The sequence below is a fragment of the Equus caballus genome, chromosome 18 (assembly GCF_041296265.1).
Source record: "Equus caballus isolate H_3958 breed thoroughbred chromosome 18, TB-T2T, whole genome shotgun sequence".
Classification (NCBI taxonomy): domain Eukaryota; kingdom Metazoa; phylum Chordata; class Mammalia; order Perissodactyla; family Equidae; genus Equus; species Equus caballus.
Window position 1 is genome coordinate 34,872,923 of NC_091701.1, and position 15,190 is coordinate 34,888,112.

The 15,190-nt window shown below is 43.4% G+C and overlaps 1 protein-coding gene across 5 annotated transcripts in view; it reads right to left on the reverse strand.

The window, feature by feature from the left end:
* The window catches only part of CACNB4 (calcium voltage-gated channel auxiliary subunit beta 4), a 241,338-nt gene extending 231,899 nt beyond the window's left edge, over positions 1 to 9,439 (reverse strand). Inside the window, exons 1-2 of one of the 5 annotated variants that reach the window (XM_023622907.2) lie at positions 8,901 to 9,439; positions 8,328 to 8,411 (exon numbers count right to left, since the gene is read on the reverse strand). In XM_023622907.2, the coding sequence (XP_023478675.1) occupies positions 8,328 to 8,411; positions 8,901 to 8,960 (144 nt within the window). In that variant the 5' untranslated portion in view covers positions 8,961 to 9,439. The other 4 variants (XM_070240948.1, XM_023622908.2, XM_070240947.1 and 1 more) reach the window with 4 other exon arrangements.
* Positions 9,440 to 15,190: the final 5,751 nt, after the last annotated feature.

Here is a 15,190-nt window from a genome sequence, read left to right on the forward strand (position 1 = left end):
CTAATGGAAAATGGATTGCTTTACTATTTTGTTTTCCAGATGTGAAGGACCCCCTTTACTTCCCTTCTTTAAGCTATCTATAATTTACATCAATTTGGTAAAGTGTATCTTTGTAACAGGGTTGGCACATTTATCTCTTCTCCCTACCTAATTCCTCCAGAATTTGGAAAATCTTAAGTATTCTTTTCATGACAATATATATATTTACATAAATTCAATGAGAATCTGTTCTCCTTATAACAGGAGACACTGGAAATACTGGCTGTATTACTACGGCTTTGACTAGAATATCACATTTGAGAGAGAGATATGCCGGCTCAGATATGGCCAAATGGCCTCAAGAAACTGCTTGGAAGGGTCAGCCTAGTAGCACCTTGCTTACAATTTTCCAGCAAAGCAATCTTTAAAAAGGGAGTTTATATGGTCAGTCACTATTCTTGCTGCACTTATATAAATAATCAGGCCAATTTTAATACAAACAAAGTAGTTTTACTACGATTATCTTTAATAAAAATAGGGGTAGTTGTGGAGGAAGAATTTATGTTTGCACCTTTGTAGATATTAAATTCTAGTCCTAGTCCTATTAATTGCCTTTAAGCTTCTTTTATATACCTGTTATATAAGCTGGACTGGGTCCTAAATTCTTCTAGTTTCCTTAAATGTCTGGCCATGACTCTCGAAACTATTGTTTCCAATTTTTACTGCCCTTGAAATCTCCTTGGAAGGGACTATACTAGGCCCTCCTCACTTCTCAGACAGCAACCAAACTTCAGGGACTCGAGCCTTAGGTACACAACTCACAGCTAAAGAAGGATCTACCTGACATCTACTCCTGTACAAATGCTTGGGACCCCCAAATCAAACTCACTAGGATTTGAGGCAGCCGACATCTGAGGCAGACAGCTCTCCCAAGATGATTGGACCTGGCTTGTATACCCTCTTCTCAATGTCGCTTTTTACTTTATTTTCTCCCTCTCTTTCTTGGAAGGTCAATGCACTTGTCTACGTTTCCCAACCCCTTGCAAAAGGGGAAAACCTCCCTGCTGGATTTGCCATCAGAAACCTCAATCTGTCCAAGATAGTAACGACCCCTTAGTTCACCACAAGTAATTTCACTGGGATTCCAGTGCTGTTGTTTGTCTAAATTGCTCTGCTGGCCCATTTTACCAAGTCAGGGTGCTAAGCCCACCTAAACTTGTCCCTTGCTTTAATTTAACCCAACTTTGGAAGGAGAAAACGAACATGTTCTTTTGACTATTTGTGTGAAAAATTTGGGGGGACCATCAATGTATGTCGAATTGTTTGTGCACTTCTTAGGATGTCCATGTATTTAGGCAACCTCTTGGTATGTAACAACATGGTATCTGAGCCTTGTTTATATAATACTAATGCCTCTACATCGATGAATGAGTCTGTAAATGATATCACTTATGTGGGAGTCTTATGTACACCCCCTGGGCATGTCTTCACCTGTGGAAGTTTCAGTAATAGCCTTTATGAAAAGGCAGCACATTGCCTTGACAGCTGGAGAATACAAGAACATTGTGCCCTTGCTGTATTCACTGTCCCATTGTCTCTGCATACCCAGAGAACTCTCATTGGTCTCTCTCACTCAATCTCCATAGTAGCCCTCAACGAGAATTCCCAGGAGGTGGACTTGACTCTAGGTTTGTCTCTGTGGGAAAAGCTTTCTTCCTGTGGATCAGAGTGAGTGCCAATAAACAGATGATCAGGAATCTCTCCCTGACACTAGAAGAGTTGGCCAACTCCACAGCCAAAGCAGTTTCAGCTCAGCAATGATTGCCTAACTCACTGGCCAAGGTAGTTCTGGATAATCGTATAGCCCTTGATTATCTACTCACTGAGCAAGGAGGTATCTGTGCAGTGGCAAACACCTCCTATCCACATGGATAAATGCCTCTGGGGAAGTAGAAACCCAGTTACATAAAATAAGAGAGCAAACACATTGGCTACAACAAATTTCACCCAACAATCCACTGTCTTTTGGTTTGTTCAGCCAGTTACCTTTCCAGTCTGGGCTCCTGGTTTAGAACCATCCTGCAAACTGGGCTCATAGTATTGTTCTTAATCTTACTCTGTATACTTATTTAAAGTTCTATACCTATTGCCTGTCAAACCTCCATAAAAATTATGTGCCCGGGGCTGGCCCCGTGGCTGAGTGGTTAAGTTCGCGTGCTCCACTTCAGTGGCCCAGGGTTTCGCCGGTTTGGATCCTGGGTGCGGACATGGCACCACTCATCAGGCCATGCTGAGGCGGCATCCCACATGCCACAACTAGAGGGACCCACAAATAAAATATACAACTATGTACTGGGGGGCTTTGGGGAGAAGAAGAAAAAGAAAAAAAGATTGGCAACATGTTAGCTCAGGTGCCACTCTTTAAAAATAAAAATATTTCAAAAAAAAAAAACACATGCCACAACTAGAAGGACCCACAACTAAGAATATACAACTATGTACTGGGGGGCTTTGGGGAGAAAAACGAAAAAAATAAAATCTTAAAAAAATAAAAAATAAATTAAAAAATAATATAAATAATAAAAATAAAAATAAAAAATGATGTGCCTGATAAAGTGATGCTGGCTCGACACTTTGAGATGATCTCCAATGACTATGACCTTGGCAAAATATAGACTTTGTATGGGAAATGCCTGAGAGTTCTCGTCCTAACCTTCCTTGTTCCTCAAACGTTAGCCTAAGTGGTTTCCAACCACCATGTACTTTCCCTCCAATGTGGGACACAACAACCAGGAAAGGTCCTTCATAGTATGAAGGGACAAAACCACTACACACAATGAACCTGACTCTTGATCAGCAATGCTGTTAGAGAAAGATCTTGATCAAAAGGGGAAAATGTGGAATTGATCAAAGAAACCTCAACCAAATTGGAGTCAGGAAGGCCTGTAGGAGGAGCTCTCATGCCCTATCATACATCATCAATTACTCCAAATAGGAAGAGACTAGGCATGCATCTCCAACGGGAAGTATAACTACTTTACTACTGAAGGAAGATGTCTCTCTCTGCCTGGAAACAGCCCAGCCAATGAGAAACATCACAGCTCAGCCAATGAGAAGCCATCACCACCCTGAACTGTTACTTTTCACCAATGGACTTTTGTATGGAACAGTCCCCCCTACTCCCCTTTTGCTCTATAAAGGAAAGCCCCTTCCTTGGTCTCTCCAGATTTGCCTATGGTTCTCCATAACATGCACATCCCAAATTGCACTTCTTTTGGCTATTCCTGAATAAACTCGTTTTGAGGGTAACAGATCTGGCAAATTTGTTTTTTAAATTGACAGCCTTTATGTCCTTGGGTCTATGTTTTATTCAACTAAAAATGGGAGAGTGAAGTACTTTCCCTCTGCAATCTCTTCCTGTTCTAAAATTCTGTGATTCTAAGTTTATGGATAAATTTTGCATACATGCCTCTAGGCATATGATTATTCTTAGAGCTTATTCTATTCAACAAAGCATATACCTTCTGTTGATGAATTTGCATTTCATCAGAGAAATGTGTCTATAACCAGTGCCCAAATTATAACTCAAAGAATTTTTTTCCAACTTGTTTTATTATAGGATCAATTTAGTATCTAAATATGTTTAGATCTCTAAATAGAGTGTGGGCTCACTGAATTATTGTAATGATCATCTGATTAGCATACCTAAAAAAACACAAGGATCCATGCTCTAAGGTAGATAGTTCCAATAAAATCTTCCATTCTGCATGCTCTTTTGTGAGGTGACCTTGCCGCACCCCATCAAAAGGCAGAGTCTATTTACCCTCCCTTTGAAACTGGGCTGGCCCTTTGACTGGTTTTGACTTAGAGATTACAACAGAGTGATGTCATGTAGCTTTTGATACTAGGTCTTAGGAAATCTGCAGCTTCAGCCTTTACTTGTTGGGATAGTCCTTCTCGGAACCCAGCCACCATGCTGTGAGGAAGCTGAAGCAACCATGCTGAGAGGCCTCAGTGGAGGAAAACTGAGTGCTCTGCCAAAATCTCTAGTAGCACTCTCAGCCCGCAGCCAGCATCAAATGCCAACCACATGTGTGAGGCTATTTTAGACCTTTCAGCCATCCCAGTGCCCAGATAACATCACACAAAGCAGAAATGTCTGGCTAGCACAGAGAAATAAAAAATATTGTTGCTGCTTTAAGCCACTAAATTTAGGAGAGATTTGTTAGAAGGCAGTTTCTCCCCATTAAACAGAGTTAATGTTGGAGCAGAACCCTATGATTAAAATATGTCAAGCTAGTCTTCCATCCATCCACTCCTTCATTCACTTGAATGAATACTTATTGAACATCCACTATACTAGATGCTGGGGACGCAAAGCAGACCAAATGCAGACATGTCTCTGCCCTGGTGGAACTTATCACCTGGATGGGAAGACAGACACTAACAGAGAAATTTAAGTACATGTTAAATTATAATAGTGAGGTACTATTAAGAACTGGCACAGGGCACTCTTGGGAGCCCCTAGTGGAGGAACTGACCTTATCAGAGAGGTTAGAAAAAGAGGCAAAGACTAAACTTATGTCTCAATGAAGATTAAAAACTAACTAGGCAGAGGGAAAGCAAAAGCCCTCCGCATAGAGGGCTCAGCATATGCCAAGTGCCTATGGCAGTGCGGAGGGTGACATGTTCGAGCTCTGTGTTCAAAGCTGAGATCATGGCTCAAGATGAGGCTGGAAGCAGCTAGGGGCCAGGCCATGTAAAACTTTGCAGTCCTCATAAGGGCAAACTTTACAAGGAGAGGTCAACAAAATAATCCCACTCTGAGCTGGTTTTCTCTTTGAACCCCAGTGGGAGTAACCTGGAGTACTCCACCACATACACTATATGTGCAGTGACAGCCAGGGCTATTTCTTTCTTTTTCTTTTTTTTTCTTTCTTTTTGTGAGGAAGATTGGCCCTGAGCTAACATCTGTTGCTAATCTTCCTCTTTTTGCTTGAAGAAGATTGTCTGCTGAGCTAACATCTATGCTACTCTTCCTCTATTTTATGTGGGATACCACCACAGCATGGCTTGACGAACAGTACTAGGTCCATGCCTGGGATCCGAGCCTGTGAACCCCATGCTACCAAAACGGAATACAGAACTTAACCACTACATCACCAGGCGGCCCCCCATGGGTGTTTCAATACTCAGTGCACATGGGCATTTTGTCCACACCTTTCTTCCTTGCTACAGTTCCCTGTATTATTTGCATACGTCCATGTCTCCATAACTACATAATAAAATCCTTTGAGTACAGAGGCTGTCTCTCATTCATCTTTTCATTGCTCCTCCACAGTAACCAGCACAATGCTGGGCACAAAGCAAATGTTTAACAAGTGTTTCCTAAAAATTTAAGACATGAATAAATAATCCATTCATAAAGAGCCTGTCAGGAGTGATCTCCTGGGAGAAAATTCTACAGCCTCCCTTGGAAAGCCATTCCACTGAGAGCAACACTCTTAGGAAAGTCTTGCTGTAAAATATCATTCCTTTCTCATTGTAGCCAATTCTTGAATTTCATCCTCAATGAAGGATGAGAACAGTCTATCACATCTCCAAAGAACACCTTCGTGTACACTGTGAAGGTCGTCACTGCGTCACCCCTCGCTCTCTCTCCTCTCCATGGCAAAATGCTTAATCTTCTCACCTTTCCTCAAAGAAACCATTTAGTTGTTCCCTGGATTCATTCCAAAACCTCCACCCCTCCTAAATTGTGGAGGCTAGCAATCTAGTAGACCAGGAAACAAGGTCAAAGATCCCGGAGGGACTTTGCCAGCAGTCCTCAGAGTAGAGGCAGGCTCTCTTTCTCAGTCTGCTTGTTTTCATGCCAACTCACATATGTGCACGTGTATGTGTGTGCACACACCATGTGTGCATGTACACACACATACACTGAAACTGTACAGCTCAAAGAATAAACATTGTTTGATTAGGTGAGTTTGCCAACTGTCCTCTGTCCTTCACCACCAGCCCAGTCTTACCCATCTGATTTGACACATCAATTTCTTTTTTTAAGTGAAAGCTTTCCCTCCATATATTTGCAAATGACGTGACAGAGAAATGAGCGGCATTATTTTTATTGGTATCCTCACTATCATCTTAATGTGCAAAAGCATCACACAGCCCATGAAATAGCACCAAGAAGTTCCATCACTCCAATGTATCAAGAATTCAAAATCAATAAATCACTGGTCATTCTACAAATAATGAGGCTCTAATAAGAAAAACAGCTGTTGTGCTTTTTTTAAAAAATGTGGTTTTGGCATTTGGGTGAAAGCTGTTTAACTTTATTTTTAAAAATATTGTTAAATCCCATTTGCAGTAATTTCTCTCTTGTCAAAGAAATAAAAATCCCTCAGTTATTTTTATTGTAGCCATTATGGAAGTCCATATTATGCCATTGAAATGAGATCACGTGTAAGATACTTACTGAACTGTAAATGCTCCCAAACATTATGTATTATTTTTGTGCAGAAAAAAATAGGAACATTGTGTATATGACACAATTACAACTAACTCCTAAATTTAAATTAGATCATTTTATTAAACCAACAAACCCCGGTTTCAGAAACACATAAAACATACTAGTTCTAAAAATATGCATTGGTTGAAATTATTCCCAAAATTATTCAGCATGTAACGCCTTTTACATTTTTAAGCCAACACATGGCAGCACATGTAAGAGGAACTTATACATACATTATCTTGCCTGTATAATAAACATCATAATTGTTTACTGGAGTAAATTGAGGAAAGAATACGCATATTAGAAAGAATATTGACTGTTTTGTTTGTGCTTGAAAGAATAAAGCATTAGTGAAGTGACAGTGGAGATGAACTCAAAACTTTTAGCAAAACAGCTCATGGAATACACTGCTGAATGATTAGTATTTCTAAGAAAATTGCAACCACAAAACACTACCAAAAATAGGCACCTACGAAATAAACATCAACAAAACCTCAAACAGTCACATAACTCAAAATTTTTTTAAAGATGAAGAATGTCTTTGACTTATCAAATATGTAAATAAGCACTGCAAAGCGGATAGAATGCACTGTTAAAATGAATTCAGAATTCAAAATACATTTTAATAATACATATGCTTAGTGCTCACTGAGTGAAAGAGTAGTAGTAATTTCTTTTTATGCAGAAAATGAAGATCTGCATAATAAATATCTAAATGTGCTTTATAGATCCTTCAGGAGAGGTCCGAGTCCAATTTTGAGTCTAATACCCTTTCGTCGTGGATAACCTGCTTAAACTGATGACAATCACTAAAGAAACGCACAGCGGCTGCCATCATAGGTTAAAAACACATTACTCAATGCTCTGAGTGACCTACAGGGAAAAGAACTTCCCAAGGTCACTCCAAGCAGCCCACAGCAGAGCTTAGGTTAAAAGAAATCCTCGCAGGTCACCCGGAAAGCAGACACGTCGACAGTCTCTGTTCCAAAGAGAGATCAAGGTGACTCACTTTTGCATGATCTCTCTAGCACCCAGCAGCTATGGAGCGGTGCTTTCATTTATTGCACATGGACAGTATGAAAATTAAGGACCAATTTCCTGTGTCAAGGTGAAAGGCACCTAAGCATTCAGCGTAACCGGCGACCCTCAGCACGCACAAAGCGCTCTAGAACCACGCAGAAGAAAACCACCACGAGGAAAACAAACGCTAAGTGTAGTACCACCCAGACCCCAGGAATTGAGCGCCGGCCGTCGCTCATATCGCTTTATCCAGATCCAGCAGTCTCTCCCTAATTAAGCGAACCAAAGAAGCGGTCCCAAAGTGACGCCAAACTTTCTGCTCAAAGTGTATTTCTTTTGACCAGAGCTCGGAGATCTCTCCCAAGTCCTAGACAGACAAGAGTATGCAAAATAGGTCAAAAGAGAAAAGATCGCTCACTCTCAGCCGAATCCAACCAGCCTCAGGGTCGGGTTACTCAAAGTCAAGTTTTGCACGACTTAGAGACGTTTCCCCACGCACTGAAGGTGCAATCAGGAATACTTCCAGACTTAAATTCAACGTCCCTGACCTAAACCAGGTCCCCGCCGACTTCCGTCCACAGGCACAAACTTCCCAGGGCAGTGCAGAGACGCCGGGACCTGAGGACGTCGGAGGCAGGGGGCGCAGAGGGAGAAGGAGGCAGCCCGGGCGCCCGCCTGGGCTGGCAGGAGGCGCGCGGGGACGCGACCTGCCCTCCCGCCGTGGGGGCTGCGCCCGGTTCCCGGACCCCCGCGCCCGCCGCGCGCTCGGCCTCCTCCCGACCTGCTCCCTCGCCTCCTCCCCGCGCCCGCCTCCTACCTGTCTGAGGATGAAGCTGGTCGAAGTGGTGCTGCCATCGGATCTTTTCAACCTGCTCCTCCGGGTTGTGGTGCCTCGGGCCACCTGGACTCGACACACGGGGCCAGAGAGAAGCCAGTGAGGACTGCAGCGTCGAGCCAGGCGACCACCCCCGCCTCCGGACCAGCTCCCGGGGCTCCCCCAGAGCCCGCACCCAAATCTCCTCCGCGGACCCCAGGTACAGCCCCCACCCCCACCCACCCCTTCCAAGCCTCGACGGCTGAAAAGATGCGCGAGAAGAGCAGCCTGCGAGCACCCACCACATCCATTAACAAAGACTCAGGGTGCGGGGTTCAAGTCCCCGGCATCGGCTGGGGAAGGCTGCGGGCTCCGGAGCGGGAGCGCAGAGACCCGACGAGGTGAGGAGGAGGAACAGGAGGAGGAGGAGAAAGAGGAGGAGCGGGAGGAGAAAGGGACGCGGAGGAGGGGTGGGGACCAGGACCGCGACTCCCAGGACTGGGGGCCCCGCGCGCCGGGCGCGAAGGCGGGGCGCTCTCGGGCGGCCGAGGAGGGAGGAGGAGGAGGGGGCGGTACCTGCGAGGTGGGAGAGTGCGGCCCGTCCGCGGTCCCGTTCTTGGCGTAGGAGGAGGACATGGTTCACCGCCGCATGGCCCGCCCGTGCGCGGGGGGCGGGGGGCAGCCAGGGCCAGGCAGGCTCGCGTGCCGGAGAGGGGAGGGCGGCAGGGCTTCCCCACCCGGGCTCCGGGACCCGCACCGGCCAGCGCCCTGCCCGCGCTTCTGAGAGCGCGACACCTTACAGGGACCGCGGCGCTTCCCCCGCGCCCGCAGCGGGGTCCCGGGCGGCGGCCCCCGCAGGCAGAGGTCCCCCAGAGGGGGCTTCTCCGGATGTCGCCTGCCCGAGCCGATTGGGAGAAGCGCTCTCCCACCTAGCGAGCGCCTTACATCAGAGCTTTCCAGAGGATGCAGGGAGGGGGAAAATCTGGGATGGGGGTGGGAGGATTAAAATAGTCTGCACAGTTTAAAATGAGACAAAGGTGGCACGGTTCATGAATCAGGACTTGGGGAGGGACGCTGGTGCAGTGTGGCAGGGAGTGGGAAGAGCCAACCGGGGCGCTTGTGTGAGAGTGTGTGTGTGTGTGTCTGTGTGTTTACTGCACTGGAATTTTAAAAAGGCAAGAGCCGACCCTTCCTTCTGCAACTTCCCTCGTCAGCCCACTGTGGTAAGGCATGGGGTTTTGTGGTTTGCTTTTTGTCCGTGTTTTTGTTTTGTTTTGTCAACTCTAGCCTCAGAACCGCGAGCCATACACATCCAGGCAGCCGCGGGAGATTCTGCCAGCCTGAATCTGACGGGAGGTGCAGCCCCGCGGGCGACCAACATGTCCTAAGGAGTTTTGAAGGTCATTCTAGACCTGCTAAAAAGCAAGAGTTGGCCACGTGCCTTCCATTTCTCCGCGGATAGCTGTTTGCAAGGGAGGAAACTCACCCTTGAAACCGTGCAGGATCTTTGCCATGGTTGCAACCCTTGGTTTCCTCCTGCAAACACATTAAGAGATTAATCTGAGATCAAATTAAAAGAGAGGGATTGTGGAGAGGAGGAGTTTCAAGTAATAAGAAGAGAGGAGAAAAAGATTTGCGAATTTAACTATAGCTACGGCATGAGAAATCCATCATTGAAATGTGTATCGTCTCTCAAATTGTTAATTCAGCCCATGTCACCTTGCATTCTAGGATTTTTCAAATGGACACGGCTGTTGTTTTAACAATTGGTTGGCCTTATAGAGGTCCTGACTCCCTTTCCCTCCCTACCCCCTTCACCTAATGCACACCTTCTTTTCTTTGTAACAGTCCAGTAACCAGTCTCCTTGCCCCAAGGCTTTCTACTGCACACACACACACACACTTTATTCTATCTACACACTACAGGCAAAGCCATTTTCCTAAAATCCCTTTGCCCAAGTCACTCTTCTCTGAAATGCACTCATTGCTCTCAGCAGCCCTTGAGATAGGGTCCAGACGCCATGGTTCAATAACCAAGCCCCTGTCTCCGTCTCTTCTGTCACCACTTCATTTCTCCAACTTGATCTCTCCATACAGACCTTGCAGCAAGCAGACAGGTCTACTCAGCCTTCCTTAAACACACCAAATACAACTCCACTCCAGCACCTCTGCCTTGGAATGCACCCTACCCCCGACCCACACACCCAGCTGAATCCTCTCCTTCCTCCAAACCTGGCTCCACTCACTCTTCCTCCACAGAAATCCTCCCTGACCACTTCAGGCCTGGATAGTTTCTCGTGCCCTGGAAAAACTGGAGCATTTATTCTCTGGGCACTTAGTACAGGCTGCCTGGGTTTATTAGTTCTCTTTTTGTGAAAAGCTCCTCATTTCTAAAACAGAGTTTTAACTTTTTATCTTCTATTCTTATACCTCACATATAGTAGATATTCCATAAAGTTTATGGGTAATGGTAGGTCTGCCAATGCAGAACTTTGTGCTTTAGTTACCATCAATTCAATCCATTTTCAGTTCTGAGCCATTTTTATAGTTGATACTTAATCAATACACATAGAATGAATTATGTGGGCACCGGAATTGGAGTTTTCTGGGTTTCCACTGCCCACAGTCTCTCTGACTGTGAGTTATCAAGAAAGAATCTAGAACCACATGACAGTGAGGAGTTCTCTGCACCTACCCCACAGCAAAACTGCTGAAAATTCTTAAAAAAAGAAAAAAATTTAAATCTCTAGAAATGGTTCTAGGAGTACACATCAAATGAAGAAAGATTTATTCAAGAAACTGTACTAAAACTCAGTAAGAAAAGTGGCAGTCTGTAGTATTTGAACCAAGACCCACCCCTTCCCTGCTTGCATCTAGTTCAGCAAGAGGGAAATTCACTCTACCTTGGCGCAGCAGAAAACACAGGCCTCCCTGTCCCCTCAGCTCCCATCTGGAGAGTTATCTTCCCGGGAGGGAAAGGACATCAGCGTTTATCCTGCTGCCCCAGCTACCTGTTTCTGAGGCTAAGTTCCCATCACATAGAGAAGAGAGCTGGGGGCTTCCTTCCTCAGTCCAGCCCCGACTCATGGGATGGAGGCTCCACCTTGGGTCAGCACCACTGAGAACATGGGGCCTCAACTGCTCATGGAGAAGCGAGCCAGGAGACCTGGGACTGCTGCCCCTCCCTACCAAGTGCTCAGCTCCTAAAGTGGGGGTGTCACTTGGAGAGAGGTACATCATTGACCCTGTCCCAGAACCAGGGCTGAAAGAATGAAGTTGGACTCTAACTTCACAGCACACACAAAAATTAACTCAAAATAGGCCAAAGAGCTAAATGAAAGAGCTAAAAATGTAAAACTATTAGAAGAAAACATAAGGGTAAATCTTCATGACCTTGGATTTGGAAATGGATTCTTAGACATGACATCAAAAGCACAAGCACCAAAGGAAAAAAAAATAAATTGGACTTCAAAAAATTAAAAATGTTTGAACTCCAAAGAGCACTATCAAGATAGTGAAAAGATAACCCACAGAATGAGAGAAAATATTTGCAAATCATATATCTGATAAGACACTTGCATCTACAATATATATAAAAAAACTCTTACAACTCAGTAATAAAAAGACAAATAACCCAATTTTAAAAATGGGCAAAGAATCTGAATAGACATTTCTCCAAAGAAGATATAGAAACAGTCAATAAGCACATGAAAAGGTGCTTGACATCATTAGTCATCAGAGGAACGCAAATCAAAACCACAAGAAGACACCACTTTACACCTGCTAGGATAACTATAATCAAAAAGTCAGCTAATAAGTGTTGGCAAGGATATAGAAAACTTGGAAACATAATACACTGCTGGTGGGAATGTAAAATGGTACAGCCACTTTGAAAAGCAGTCTGTCAGTTACTCAAACAGTTAAACAGAGTTACCGTAGGACCCAGGAATCCCACTCCTAGGTATACACCCAAGATAAACAAAAGCACATGTCCGTGCGAAAACTTGTACGAGATTGCTCACAGCAGTATCAGTCATAAAGCCAAAAAATGGAAACAACCCAATCTCAACCAACTGATGAGTAGATAAACAAAATGTGGTTTCTCTACACAGTGGAGTATTTATTCAGGAATAAAAAGGAATGAAGTGCTCATACATGCTACAATATGGATGAGCCTTGAAAATATTATGTTACGTGAAAGAAATCAGTCACAAAAGGTTACATATTGTATGATTCCATTTACATGAAATATCCAAAATAGGGAAATCTGTAAAAACTGAAAGTAGATTAGTTGTTGCTTAAGCCTGGGGAGGCTGAGGGGATATTGAGGTGGAAGCTAAAGGTATAGGGCTTCTTTTTGAGGTCCAGAAAACTTCTAAAATTGTATGATGGTTGCACATACCTGCAAATATACTGAAAGCCACTGAATTGTACACTTTAAATGGATGAATTGTGTGGTATGTGAATTATCTCAATAAAGCTGTTATTTTAAAAATCTTCAGACTTTATAAAAATTAACTCAAAATGGATCAGAGACCTAAATGTAAAATGCAAAACTATAAACTTTATAGGAGAAAATCGACATGACTTTGGATTTGGTGATGAGGTTTTCAATACACCACCACCAAAAACGTAATCCAAGAAAGTAAAAATTGATATGTTGGGCTTTATTAAAATTAAAATCTTCTGCTCTGTGAAAGACTGTGTTAAGATAATGAAATGACAAGTCACAGACTAGGAGAAAATATTTGCAAGACGCATATCTGACAAAGAATTTGTAAACAAAATATACAAATAACTCTCAAAACTCAGCAATAAGAACACAAACGATGCAGTTCAAAATGGACAAAAGATGTGAACAGATACCTTACCAAAGAAGATATATGGATAGCAAATAAGCATATGAAAAGATGCTAAACATCATTTGTCATTAGGGAAATGCAAATTAAAACAATACAATCTCACTACACACCTATTGGAATGGCTATAACTTTTTAAAAACTGACAATACCGATTGTTGCTGAGGATTAGGAGCAAAAGGAATTCTTATTCATCAGTGATGGGAATGCTAAATGGTACAGCCACTTGGGAAAATAGTTTATCAGTTTCTTAATAAGATAAACATAGTCTTACCATACAATCCAGCAATCATGCTCCTAGGTATTTACACAATTGGTTTGAAAATTTATGTCCACACAAAAACCAGCACGCAAATGTTTATAGCAGCTTTTTCCATAATCACCCAAAACTGGAAGCAACCAAGATGTCCTTCAATAGGTGAATGGATAAACAAACTGTGGTATAATCATACAATGGAATATTACTCTGTGATAAAAAGGAAAGAGCCACAGGCCATAAAAAGACATGGATGAACCTTAAATGCATATTGCTAAGTGAAAGAAGCCAGTCTGAAGCTACATCATATATGATGACGTTTATATGAGATTCTAGAAAAGCCAAGCTACAAAGACTGTAAACAGGTCAGTGGTTCCTGAGGGGAGGGTTGAATAGGTGAAGCACAGGGGATTTTTTTAGGGTGATGAAACTGCTCTGTATGATGCTGTAATGGTGGGTGTATGAGACGAGGCATCTGTCAAAACCTGTAAAACTTTACAACACAAAGAGTGACCCTTACTGTGTGCCAATTTTTTAAAAATCATTTAGGAAGTTGGGAGATTCCAAGATGGAATGCAGAATGTGACAAAAGAATATAACTGTATTACAAATATATGAAACAACTTTATTGAAGGGTATGGGGGAAAAGGGTGCTGGCCTAAAGTAACTTTGGAAATGAGTGGAGTCTGTAAGACTAAAAGCAAAAGGAACTGTGCATAAGCACTATACTGCAGTTGATAAAGTTGTTTCCTGAGGGGTATAGATTAACAATTCTGAAATCACTGAACGTATATACTAGAATTGAACAGTTAAGTAAGTGGACAGCATATGATGGGAGCCAGGTTCTCCACTGTTGGAGTGGAAGGATACAGATAAGCAAGGGGAGAAGGCTGGGACCATCCATGCAGTGATGGATCAGAGTCAGAGACATCAGCATGAACTCAAGTGTAGCTTGATAGAGATACACATGGTTATATAGAGAAATTTTTATAGATATGTGTATATACACACAGATATTTTCTTGCTCACAGCTGAGGGCCTAGAAATAACACCATCTCAGTAGCCACAAATGCACCTGGTACCCAGGCCTTGTTTTCTAATACTATCCTCTAATAAAAGGGCACCTTGAAGAAATGGCTGATTCTAGGACTGGGGCAGGAAATATACAAGATGAGTCTGGAGCATTGTATAGTGCCAGAAAGTAAAAAAAACCCACAATGATGGGGGGAGGGATGTGTCAGAAGGACACAGGAATAAACTGGAAGAGCTCCTAATGGCTAGAGTTGGAACAATTTGAGCAATAAAATAAAGTCATATTGGAATATATTCCAGAATATAAAATAAATATCCATGAGTCTGTAGTGATAAAAATAAATGATTGACTAAATAAATAAATGGATGAGACAAATCTCCCACGTGGAGGAATTACAAACAATTTATGCAGGTACTTCCTTCTTAAGGAGAAGTATAACTTCTCCCTCCTCGTGTTGGCTGCACATAGAGAATGCCTTCCAAAAAGTACAACAGGGAAAGGGGGAAGTGGAGAAAGCTGACAGACACTACGTCAGCTGGCTGATCAAGATCAACAAGAACAGGGGCCGGCCCAGTGGCGTGGTGGTGAAGCTTGCGCACTCCACTTCAGCAGCCTGGAGTTTGCAGGTTTGGATCCCCTGTGCAGACCTACACACTGCTCATCAAGCCACACTGTGGCAGCATCCCACATACAAAATAGAGGAAGATTGGCACAGACG